We start from the raw sequence: 11,956 nt of genomic DNA, 5'->3' as shown, positions 1-11,956 counted from the left end.
GACAACTACGCAAACTTTGATAAGCAGTTCTGGATAATCACTTCATAACAATTATTTGTTATTATTACAGTTTAACATTATAAAATTAACAAAAATAAAACTCATATCCTGGCGAAATAGCCACATGGCTGCTGAAAACCGTATATTCCCTTCCTGTTCTCCCACCTATTCGTGCATTCTTTCCAAAAATCGGGACATTTGTAAAACGCCCCGGGACGCGGGACAAATTGTTAGAAATCGAGACTGTCCCGCCAAAAGCAGGACTTCTGGTCACCTTAGTTTAGGACAAAATTCCGCCGAGTTGGGCGGGGCGGGGCGGGGCCGGTGGGCGCGGCTGACCGCGGGGGCGGGGCCAGGGTCTCACACCCTCCAGGAGATGTACGGCTGCGACGTGGGGCCGGACGGGCGCCTCCTCCGCGGGTATCAGCAGCACGCCTACGACGGCGCCGACTACATCGCCCTGAACGAGGACCTGCGCTCCTGGACCGCGGCGGACCCGGCGGCTCAGATCACCCAGCGCAAGTGGGAGGCGGAGGGTGCGTCGGAGGGAGACAGGGCCTACCTGGAGGAGGAGTGTGTGGACTGGCTCCGCAGATACCTGGAGAACGGGAAGGACACCCTGCAGCGCGCGGGTAGGAGGGGCGCCTCCCATATCTCCTGTATAATTCGGGCTCCCGGTGCACAAGGAGGGAAGGAAAATGGCCCCGACGCTCGGGTTCAGAGCAGGAAGGCGCCCCCTAAGTGTCCGGATCCTGTACTAGAGAGTGATTCTGAGGGCCCGGCCTTCCCTCTGGGACAGTTAAGGGATGAAGTCTCCGAGGGAACGGGGTGGGGGAGGAGGGAGGGGTGACAGACAGTCCCTTAAATACCAGTCAGCGGTTCCTTCTGACCGGGCAGCAGCCTTGTGGACCATGACCTTTTTTTCTCAGACCTTGGTCTCTGCCCCACTCAGTGTTTTTGGAGGTCTGATTCCAGCCCTTCCGGGTCACTCAGTCTCCAGTTGGTCAGGACCAGAAGCCCCTGTTCTCTTAGAGACCGGAAGTTTCAAGGAGTAGGAGATCATTCCAGACCCTTGTGTCCAGGCTGCGGTCTGGGTTTTGCACTCCTTTGCTCACTCCATTTGTCCTGTCCATTCTCAGGATGTCACATGAGTGCTGCTGGAGTGTCCCACAAGGGATGCAAAGTGCCTGAATTTTCTGACTCTTCCCCTCAGATCCCCCAGAGACACGTGTGACCCACCACCCCACCTCTGACCATGAGGCCACCCTGAGGTGCTGGGCCCAGGGCTTCTACCCGGCAGAGATCACACTGACCTGGCAGCGGGATGGGGAGGATCAGACTCAGGACATGGAGCTTATAGAGACCAGGCCTGCAGGAGATGGAACGTTCCAGAAGTGGGCAGCTGTGGTGGTGCCTTCTGGAGAAGAGCAGAGATACACATGCCATGTGCAGCATGAGGGGCTGCCAGAGCCCCTCATCCTGAGATGGGGTAAGGGGGGAGAGGGGCATCTTGTTTCTTCTCAGGGAAAGCAGGGGGGTGTTTCTGGAGCTCTTTAGCAGTGTCAGGGCTGAGGCCTAGGGTCAGGCCCCTCACCTTTCTGTCCTTTCTCAGTGCTGCTTCCCAGCCCAGCATGCTCATGGTGGGCATGGTTGCTGGCCTGGTTCTCCTTGGAACTCTGTTGACTGGAGCTGTGGTTGTGATGTGGAGGAAGAAGAGCTCAGGTAGGGAAGGGGTGAGGGGCAGGGTCTACATTTTTTTGTCTCACTGGGGTTTCAACCCCAGGTAGCATGGTGCCCTGTCCCATTACTGGGAAGTTCTATCCACACACACCTGCTTCCCCTGCCAGGGCCCTGTGTGCCAACAGTTAATTGTCTTGTATAGCATATGTGACAGTGAAGGAAAGTTTTAACGTGATGATTATGGTGATGGGGACCTGATCCCCAGCAGTCACAGGTCAGAGAGGAAGGAACTGTGCTCAGGACAGACCTCCAGGAGGGCAGTTGATCCACACTCTTTCTTCTCCTGTGATTTCTGATCCTCCCCTGGGTCTTCAGTCAGAGTTCTGGAAGCTGTGGTTGGAATCTCTTCTACCCTGCGATCCAAAACTAGGGGGTTCTAGGACAGTGGTTCTCAATCTTCCTAATGCTGTGACCCTTTAATAGAGTTCCTCATGTTGTGGTGACCCCTAACCGTAAAATTATTTTTGTTGCTACTTCATAACTGTAATTTTGCTACTGTTATGAATTGTAAATATCTGATATGCAGGATGGTCTTAGGCGACCCCTGTGAAAGGGTCGTTTGATCACCAAAGGGGTTGTGACCCAGAGGTTGAAAACTGGTGCTCTAGGACCTCATGGCCCTGCCTGGCATCTCATAGAGCATTTTCTTCCCACAGGTAGAAAAAGAGGAAACTACACTCAAGCTGCAAGTAAGTATGGGGGCGGTGATCTCTGATCTTTGAGATAGTGTAGACAGGAGTCCATGGTGGAGCTCCCAGTCACATAGTTTCTCCTTTAGTCACATTTTCTGTGGGCTCTGACCAGGTCCTGTTTTGTTCTACCCCAGTTAGTGACAATGCCCAGGGATTGGATGTGTCTCTCACAGCTTGTAAAAGTGAGACCCAGGGGGTATGATAGGAGGGTGGGTTGGGACAGAGGAGACACAACTGGGCTATGGGGGTTCTTTGATGGGACATTGTGAGTGTGTGGTGGGCTGTTCAGTGTCACCACTAGCTGTGACTAATCTCATTTTGTTCCTTAGTTTTTTCTCTAGCCTGAGACAGCTGCCTTGTGTGGGACTAGTGTTCATGCCTCTCCTTTGTGACTTCAAGAGCCTCTGACTTCTGCAAATGCTTCTGAATGATTCTGCATCCCTGTTTGTCTAATGTGAGGAGTGGTGAAGGCAGCCTTCCCCTCTGTCCATGGTGACCCTTTCTCCCACACTGACCTGTGTCCCTTCCTGATCATCTTTGCTGTTGCAGAGAGGTGGGGGTGGGACGTCTCCATCTCTGTCTGAACTTCATGGTGTGCTAAGTTGCTTCCCTACTGAAAATAGGAATTTGAATATAAATTTGTTTTTTCAAATTCTTCCCATGAGAGCGGCAAGAGGGGAAATAAAATGAAGACCTGAGAACCTTCCAGAATCTGTGTGTTTTCTGTGCTGAGTTTGCTGCAGGTGGGGACAGTTAAAGGCCATGAGGAGCTGAGTGTGCCCAGTCGGTGTGCAGTCCATCATGGACTTTCTGTGGTCGCTAATCGGCACGGTTATTCTCACATTCCTTAATGTCCTTGTCCCTTCAGTAGAACCTTGTCCTAGTAGAACCTGTGATCACAGGGGTTGACACGTGGCCCTGGGTGTCATGGGTCCTACACACAGAGGGTGGGTCCTACACACAGAGGTAGAATTTCCACACTGTCCAGGTCTTGCTCTCCTTCTAGGGCTCTTTCATAGACGGCATTTTCCATCTTTCCCCCAACCTTTTTATTATTTTATTTTAAATTTATTTTTAATTTCTACAGATGCAAAATAATTGTCTATAATTGTGGGGTACATGTGATACTTTGATATAAGTATGTAATGTATAATGATCCAATCTGACTAATTAGGATATCCATCACCTGAAACATTTATCATTTGTTTTTGTAGGGAATGTTCTAAATTAGACTAAATCTTCTCATTATTTTGAAATAGATAATACATCATTGTATTAAAGTTTTTTTTTTTTGTGACAGGTTCTCACTTTATATAGGCTAGAGTGTAGTGGCATTGTCATAGCTCACTGCAAGCTCAAACTTCTAGGCTCAAACATACTTCCTGCTTCACCCTTCCCCCCAACCCCCCCCACCCTGCTTAGATTACAGATGCTAATGGCATGCTCACCTAACTTTTAAAAACTTGTTTGTAGAATGTTGCCTCAGTATTGCCCCAGCTGGTCTTGAACTCATGGCTTAAAGCAATTCTGCCACAGGCATGAGCCACCCCATCCAGCGTAGTAAAGACTGTCACTCTATTGTGCTACTAAATGCTGGGTCTCATTTCTGCCATCTTACTCTGCTTTTGTACCCATTAATCAACCTCTCTTCACTCCCTCCTCCACACTACCCTTCTCACAGGACTCTGGAGTCACAGAAGCTGGCCCTTGGGCAGGGGGTTGGAGAGAGTGCATGCTGCTTCTTTGGCACAGAGCCACAGGCTTGAACCCTAACACTTATGGGAGTGGCATTGGGTGAGTTTAGACTGTAGCTTATACCAGAGGAAACTCTGGCTGCCAGGCATCCTGCCACCTTCAGAGAGCCATAGGAAGGGAGCAAAGATTACTGAAACCATGAGGCAGCTCACACCCAAAGTGGTCCAGTTGGAGCAGCTTTCTAAGATTTCAGTGTGAATTGGCTTTGACTCCGACTTCTAGGTTAGGACAACCATCTCTGGGTTGACGTCCACAGAAATGTGGGCCCAAAAGGGGAGATCCTGCCTCCCACACACAACCTCTTGCACCCACCAAGTAGTATTTGGATAGCTTAGGGTGTCCCTCAGAAAGTCTGGGGTAAGCTTCAGGACATTAGTTCCCCTGGCCCTCCTGGGATTTAACTCTCATTCAGCTACCAGGCCCAGATTAAAATAAAAAATGTCAGGAAAATAAGACCAGCTCTCCATTACAGGTAGGTAGTAACTTTCTGCCTCTACCACACCAGAAACAGATACAGTTTTTTTTTTTTTTTTCTGTCCAGGAATGCTACCTAGTGTTATCTTTTTTTCTTTTTTCTTTTCCTTATCATGGGGCATCCACTGGTATTCATACTATACACACACACACACACATATATATATAAATATTTTTTTTGAGACATAGTCTCATTATGTCACCCTCAGTAGGGTGCTATGGCATCACAGCTCACAGCAATCTTCAAACTCTCAGGCTTAAGTGATTCTCTTGCCTCAGCCTCCCAAGTAGTTGGGACTACAGGTGCCTGCTACAACGCCCGGCTATTTTTTGTTGTTGTTGCAGTTGTCATTGTTGTTTAGCTGGCCCGGGCTGGGTTTGAACCTTCTAGCTTGGTGTATGTGGCCAGTACCCTAACCACTGTGCTATGGGTGCTGAGCCCATACAATATGTTTTTTAGTACTAAATTTTTTGTTCTCTTTTCCATTTTCTTTTGTTTTGTTATTTTTCTTGGACAGAATCTCACTCTGAGGCCTGAGTTGGAGTGCTGTGGTATTGGCCAGGCTCACAGCAGCTTTGAACCCCTGGGTTTAAGAGACCCTCCTGCTTTGGCCTCCAGAGTGGCTAGGACTACAGTCCCTGCCAAAACCCATGGCTGATTTTTTTCTACTTTGGGAATTTGCTGTTATTTGAGATTATCTCAAAATCCTGGGGTGGGTTGAGCCCCCTGCCTCACTCTCCCAGGGTGTCAGGATTATTGGTGTGGGCCACTATACCCAGCCTATTTTTTTCTTTTTTTCTTTCTCTTTCTCATTCTCTTTTCTCTGTTTTTTGTCCCTGTTCCAAAGGCCACTTCAACATCAAAGCACAGAGAGGAAGAAGATTGAAGGGATCTAGGAAGCATGAGAATAAGTAGAGGAAGGAAATAAAGAACAAGATATGACAAGAAGGAGCCAACAAAAGAATTCTGGGAATACGAAAAGTTAGAGCAAATCACTCCCCTAAAGATTCACTGTGCAGTTACCATGATTCAGCTGCCCTTCTATAAAGGACTCCTGGAAGTGACAGAAAGAGAATTCAGAGTCTGACTGGGAAAAATGAAGGGAATTGAAGGGAAGTGGAAAGCCAAAAATCCAAAAATTGATCCAAGTAATGAATGAAATGCATAACAAAATTAGAATTTACAACAGAGGTTAAGTGGAAAGCCACCAAAAGGAAATCCAAAAATTGACTCAACAAATGAATGAAAGACTTAAGAAAATGAGAAACTACATAACGGAGGTTAACAAAGGAAAGGTGTCATTCAGAGAGCTCCAAAATGTAATAGAAAGTTTTAACAGCAGCTTAAACCATGGAGAAGAAACAATCACAGAGCTTGAAAACAAGATTCTTGAGCTAATTCAGGCATTTAATGAGTCAGAAGAGAAGAGTAAAAGGACAGCATTCTCTTCATGGGGCTACATGAAGCGTGCAAACATAAACATGATAGGCATCCCTGTGAAGAAGAGAGATCAAACGGCATGGAAACCCTCCTGGAGGAATCACCAAAAATGTCTCAAGCATTGCCAAAGATTCAGACAAACCCCTTCTAGAAAAATACTGAAAGTTGGATTGCCTTGTTTTCAAACAGAAAATCTCCTAGACACGTTGTGACGAACCTGGCCAAAGTCAAAATGCAGGAGAAAACTCTGCAAACAGCCAGGCTTCAGCAGCAGCTGACCTACAGGGGCAAAACCCCTCAAGGTACGGTGGGCTTCTCAGCTGAAACTTTAGAAGTCAGAAGATAGTAGGTGCCCACTTTCAATCTACTCAAACAAAACAGCTGCCAAGCTAAAATTCTGTATCTTGCAAAATTAAGTTTCCATTCAATGGAGAAATCAAATCTTTTCTTGACAAGCAAACATTGAGATAATTTGTAACTGCTGTGAAGGAAGTACTCAGACCAGTACTGTATGCAGACCAAAACAATGGGCCACCAATAAAGTCAAGTCACTCAGAAACTAAAAGACAAACCCTTGCTTCCACAATAGCCCAAGTGATAAAACAAGGCAATAGACCTCCACACAACAAGATGATGAGAACTCTCTGCTACAATTTTCTCAGTAAATGTAAATGTCTGAACTCAACACTGAAGACACACAGGCTGGTTGACTTATTTAAAAAATACAAGTCAAGGGTGGCGCCTGTGGTTCAAAGGAGTAGGGCGCCAGCCCCATATGCCGGAGATGGTGGGTTCAACCCCAGCCCCGGCCAAAAACAGCAAAAACAAACAAACAAAGAAAAACAAGCCAAGTATTTCCTGCCTTAAGGAAACACCTCTTATCCAAATCTAGACTCAGGGTGGAGGGATGGAAAGCAGTATCTCAGGCAAATGGAAGGCACAAGAATGCGGGAACTGCATTTCTTTTCACAGGCGCAATGGATTTTAAAGTAACAAAAGTAATGAAAGACAAGGATTGTCACTATGTGTGGGTCAAGGGAACAATACAATAAAAGGACATTTCAATCCTAAATGTTTATGCATCCAAAATTAATATCCCCAGATTTATAAAACAAACACTACTCAATTTGAATAGTATGATATCCTACAACACTGTAAGTTGTCAGGGACTTCAGTAGCTCAAGGACAGAACTGGACAGTTAAATTCTAAGCAGAAGCTAAGCACAGATGGCCAGGCACAGTGGCTCATGCCTGTAATCCTACCACTCTTCGGAGGGCAAGGTGGGTGGATTGCCTGAGCTTAGGAGTTTGAAACCAGCCTGAGCTAGAGTGATAACCCATCTCTAAAAAATAGCTGGGAGTTGTGGCAGGTGCCTGTAGTCCCAGCTACCAGAGATGCTGAGGCAAGAGGAACGCTGAAGCCCAGGAGTTTGAGGTTGCTGTGAGCTATGGCACCAGAGCATTCTACTGAGAGTGACAAAGTGAGACTCTGTCTTAAACAAAATAAAACAAAACAAAACAAAAAACAAACAAAGAAAAACTAAGCAAAGAAATGATGGACTTAAACATTATGCTAGATCAATTGGGCTTAAGAGGCATACACAGAACATTTTATACTACTACCACTGAATATATATATATGTTCTTCTTATCAGCTCGTGATCATTCTGCAAGATAGATCATATCCAAACCTCAATAAATTAAAAAAAATAGAAATTATATCTTCCTTGTATCTGCACAGACTACAATAGAGTTAAAGTAGATCTTGCCTCTAACAGCAACACACATCTCCACATGTAGTCATGGAACCTAAATAGCCTTTTGCTACACAAAGAAGGAAACCATTAGATTTATTGAACAAAATAATAATGAAGCTGCAAACTGTAACAAGGGTGGGATCCTGCAAAAGAGGTCCTAATATGGAAATTCCTTGTATTAAATGCCCACATCCCGAAGACCAAAAGGGTGCAAGTCAGCTACCTAAGGAATCATCTCAAGGAGCCGAATAGAGAAGAGCAATCCAACCCCAAACTAAGTAAAAGAAAAGAAATAACCAAAAATTAGATTAGAAGTAAATGAAATCAAGAAAATAAACCATTTGGATGATTAATAAAACAAAAAGTTGGTTCATTCAAAAGATAATAGAATTGACAAACCCTTGGTCAGATTAATGAGAAACAGCAAAGTAAGCTCTCTAATAAGCTTAATCAGAAACAATAAAAGGGGAAATACAACAGATACCACAGAGATACAAAAGATCATGCCTGAAAACTACAAAAACTCTCCGTACAGAAATATGAAAACACGAAAGAAATGGGCAAATTCCAGGAATCATAATATTTTTATAGACTTAACCAGGAATAAATAGAACTGAACAGACCAACATCAAGCACTAAAATTGCAATAATAATGAAAAAGCTCCCAACAAAAACAAAAGTTTTGGACCAGATGTTTTCACACCAGAATTCTACCAAACTTTCAAAGAGGAGCTGGTATCTATATTACAGAATCGATTCCAAAACATGGAGAAGGAAGGAACCCTGCCCAACTCCTTCCATGAAGCAAATATCATCCCTATGGGAAAACCCAGAAAGAACCCAACAGTTACAACAAGAACAACAAAAGAAAACTATAGACCTGGGCGGCGCCTGTGGCTCAAAGGAGAAGGGTGCTGGCCTCATATGCTGGAGGTGGTGGGTTCAAATCCAGCCCCGGCCAAAACAAAACAAACAAACAAACAAACACTATAGACCAGTGTCATTAATGAATATTGACACAAAAATACTCAATAAAGTCTTAGCAAATAGAACTCAGGTACATAAAAAAATAATACATCATGACCAAGTTGGCTTCATCTCAGGAATATAAGACTGATTTAACATAAGCAAATCCATAAACATAATTTACCACATAAACAGAAGTAAAAATAAAGACCATATGATACTCTCAATAGATGTAAAAAAAAAGCTTTTGACAAACTTCAGCATCATTTTCTGATAAGAACAGTTAAGAAAATAGGCATTGGTGGGACATTTCTTAATCTGATAGGAGCCATCTATGACAAACCCAATATTATACTGAAAGGAGAAAAACTGCAAGCATTTCTGCTTAGCACTAGAATCAGACAAGGATGTCTGCTTTTGCCTCTAGTATATAACACAGAGCTAGCAATGCAATCAGGCAAGAGAAAGATGTAAACAGTATCCAAATGGGAATGGACGTCAAATTATTGTTCTTTGTAGGCGATATAATCTTATACCTAGAAATCCAAAGGACTCAACCATGAGACTTCTGGAAGTGATCAAGAAGTACAGTGACATCTTGGGATATAAAATCAATGCCCACAAATCAGTAGCCTTCATATATGTCATTAGAAATGAAGCTGAGAATGAAATCAAAGACACAATTCTTTTCACAGTAGCTTCAAAGAAAATGAAATACCTGGGAATATACCTAACAAAGGACATAAAGGATCTCTAAGGATAGAGCTATGAAAGCCTGAGAAAAGAATTAGCAGAAGATGCTAATAAATGGAAGAACACACCGTGCTCATTGCTGGGAAGAGTCAACATTGTTAAGGTGTCTAAACTACTCAAAGCAATCTATAGACTTAACCTAATACCTATTAAAACACCAATATCATACTCTGAAATATTTAAAACACTAGTTCATTTGGAATGGAACGAGAAAAAACACTGAATAGCCAATGCAACTCTACGAAAAAAAATAAAAAGAAATCTATAGGCATCACATTACCAGACTTCAGGTTATACTACAAGTCATAGTGATGTAAACAGCATGATATTGGCATACAATTAGAGACAGAGACCTGTGAAACAGAACTGAGGACTTAAGAGGTGAAAGCAGCCTGATATCACCATCTAATCTTCAGTAAAGCAAACCAAAGCATACACTGGGGAAAGATTATTAAATATTACCTATTTAATAAATGGTTCTGGGAGAACTGGTTAGACACATATGAAAGACTGAAGTTAGACCCACGTTTCTCATCACGTACATAAAATGAATCATGCTGGATAAGAGATTTAAATCTAAGACAGAAAATGGTAAAAACTCAAGAAGAAAGTGTGGAAAAAATTCTTCATGATATTGGCTTGGGGAAAGATTTTCATGAAGAAGACCCTTTTAGCAATTAGAGCAATGACAAAAATAAATAAATAAGACTTGATCAAGCTTAAAAGCTTTTGCATGGCTAAGCACAATAACTAAAGCAAATAGACAACTTTCAGGATGGGAGAAGATATTCGCATGTCAGAAATCTGACAAAGGGCTAATAACCAGAATCTACAAGGAACTCAAATAAAAGAACAGGAAAAGAGCCAACAATGCTTTTAATCCTTAGGCAAGAGACATGACTAGTACCTTCTCCCAAGAAGACAGACAAATAACTAACAAATGCATGGAAATGCTCATTGTCCCTAATCATCAGAGAAATTCAAATCAAAACCACATTGAGATATCACCTAACCACAGTGAGAATAGCCCATATTACAAAATTTGCAACCTGCAGATGCTAGTGTTAGTGTGGAGAGAACAGTGCATTTATACACTGTTGGGTGGGATTGCAAACTAATACAGATTTTTGGGAAAGAAGTAAGAAGAATCTTCAAAGATATAAAAGTAGACCTTCCATATGATCCTGCACTCCCGTTACTAGGTATCAACCAAGAAGGAAAAAATAATTATTTTTCTGTAAAGACATTTGCACTCAAATGTTTATAGAAGCTCAATTTACAATCACAAAGATGTGGAAACCACACCATTGCCCATCAAATTGTGAAAGAATTAACAAACTGTGGTATATATACCTGTATATATACACCATGGACTATTACTCTACCATAATAAAGATGGAAGCTTTATATCCTTTATATTTTCTGGATGGAGTTGAAGAATATTCTCCATAGTAAGGCACCTCATAAATGGAAAAGTAATCATCTCATGTACTCTCTACTAATTTGAAACTAATATATCAACAAATAAAGGCCTGTACGAGAGAAAAACACAATCAAATTTGGGAAGAGGGGAGGGGGAAGGTGGGAGGGACATTAGTAAGCTCCCATCTGTAGGGTACAATGTAGGGTATATGGCATACTCCTTGGTGAAGGACTCAACTACAACTGGGACTTTACCTTACAAACACAAACAATGCAACCTAATTGTATATACCCTTACCTTAATATATTTTTAAAAAGTTTGTGAACTCATCCTGAAGAAAGTTCTACATACCTCATTGCTTAAAATCACTAGGTTGCTTTCAAAGCACTCCCTTTGGGAAGCTCTACACCAAATCCAGCATCTAGTCCAGCTTTCAATGCAGTGTTTGAAACCTTTTTCTGTAATGGCCGTAGAGCTGTTGTCACATTACCTTTGATGTCCTGAATGAGATCAAGATGCCTTCATTTTAATAATTACTTTATCTTTAGTTAAAGAAAAAATCCATTGGCTTCCTCAAGTACTGTCAGCCGGGCCGATGTATGTGCGGCAATATCATGTCTGTTCTGCTACCTGTCATTGTGCCTGCTGCCCAGAAGGCCACTGCTGCGGTGATTTTCATTCATGGATTGGGGGATACTGGGCATAGATGGGCAGAAGCCTTTGGCGGTATCAGAAGCTCAGATATGAAATATATCTGCCTGCAGGCACCAGTTATGCCTGTGACATTGAATATGAACATGGCTATGCTTTCTTGGTTTGTTATTATTGGGCTGTCACCAAGGTCACAGGAAGATGAACCTGGAATTAAACATATAGCAGAAAGTATAAAGGCTTTGATAGATCAGGAGGTGAAGAATGGCATTCCTTCTAACAGAATTATTTTGGGAGGATTTTC

At 43.0% G+C, this 11,956-nt stretch overlaps 2 protein-coding genes and 1 pseudogene across 7 annotated transcripts in view; 2 read left to right on the top strand and 1 right to left on the bottom strand.

Moving 5' to 3' along the window:
- The window catches only part of LOC100958806 (HLA class I histocompatibility antigen, A-11 alpha chain-like), a 4,226-nt gene extending 1,086 nt beyond the window's left edge, over nt 1-3,140 (top strand). For 2 of the 6 annotated variants that reach the window (XR_002773220.1, XR_002773223.1), the window contains exons 3-8: nt 357-632; nt 1,214-1,489; nt 1,613-1,722; nt 2,397-2,429; nt 2,567-2,614; nt 2,774-3,140. Coding sequence is in view for 2 of the 6 variants with exons in the window: in XM_023512786.1 (XP_023368554.1) it covers nt 357-632; nt 1,214-1,512; nt 1,626-1,722; nt 2,397-2,429; nt 2,567-2,614; nt 2,774-2,778 (758 nt within the window). In the remaining 4 variants the exon portion in view is untranslated. Of the gene's footprint in view, nt 1-356; nt 633-1,213; nt 1,513-1,612; nt 1,727-2,396; nt 2,430-2,566; nt 2,615-2,761 lie in introns of those variants that run through there. The other 4 variants (XM_023512786.1, XR_002773222.1, XR_002773221.1 and 1 more) reach the window with 4 other exon arrangements.
- The window catches only part of LOC100955318, a 315,223-nt pseudogene that overhangs the window by 68,280 nt on the left and 234,987 nt on the right, over nt 1-11,956 (bottom strand).
- LOC100958486 (acyl-protein thioesterase 1-like) overlaps nt 11,601-11,956 on the top strand; it is a 1,425-nt gene continuing 1,069 nt past the window's right edge. Inside the window, exon 1 of the mRNA XM_003789276.1 lies at nt 11,601-11,956. Coding sequence (XP_003789324.1) covers nt 11,601-11,956 — 356 coding nt within the window.

Source organism: Otolemur garnettii, unplaced genomic scaffold (assembly GCF_000181295.1).
Source record: "Otolemur garnettii isolate 467f Iridium unplaced genomic scaffold, OtoGar3 scaffold00031, whole genome shotgun sequence".
Taxonomy (NCBI): Eukaryota; Metazoa; Chordata; class Mammalia; order Primates; family Galagidae; genus Otolemur; species Otolemur garnettii.
This window is presented reverse-complemented; position numbering and strand designations above follow the sequence as displayed.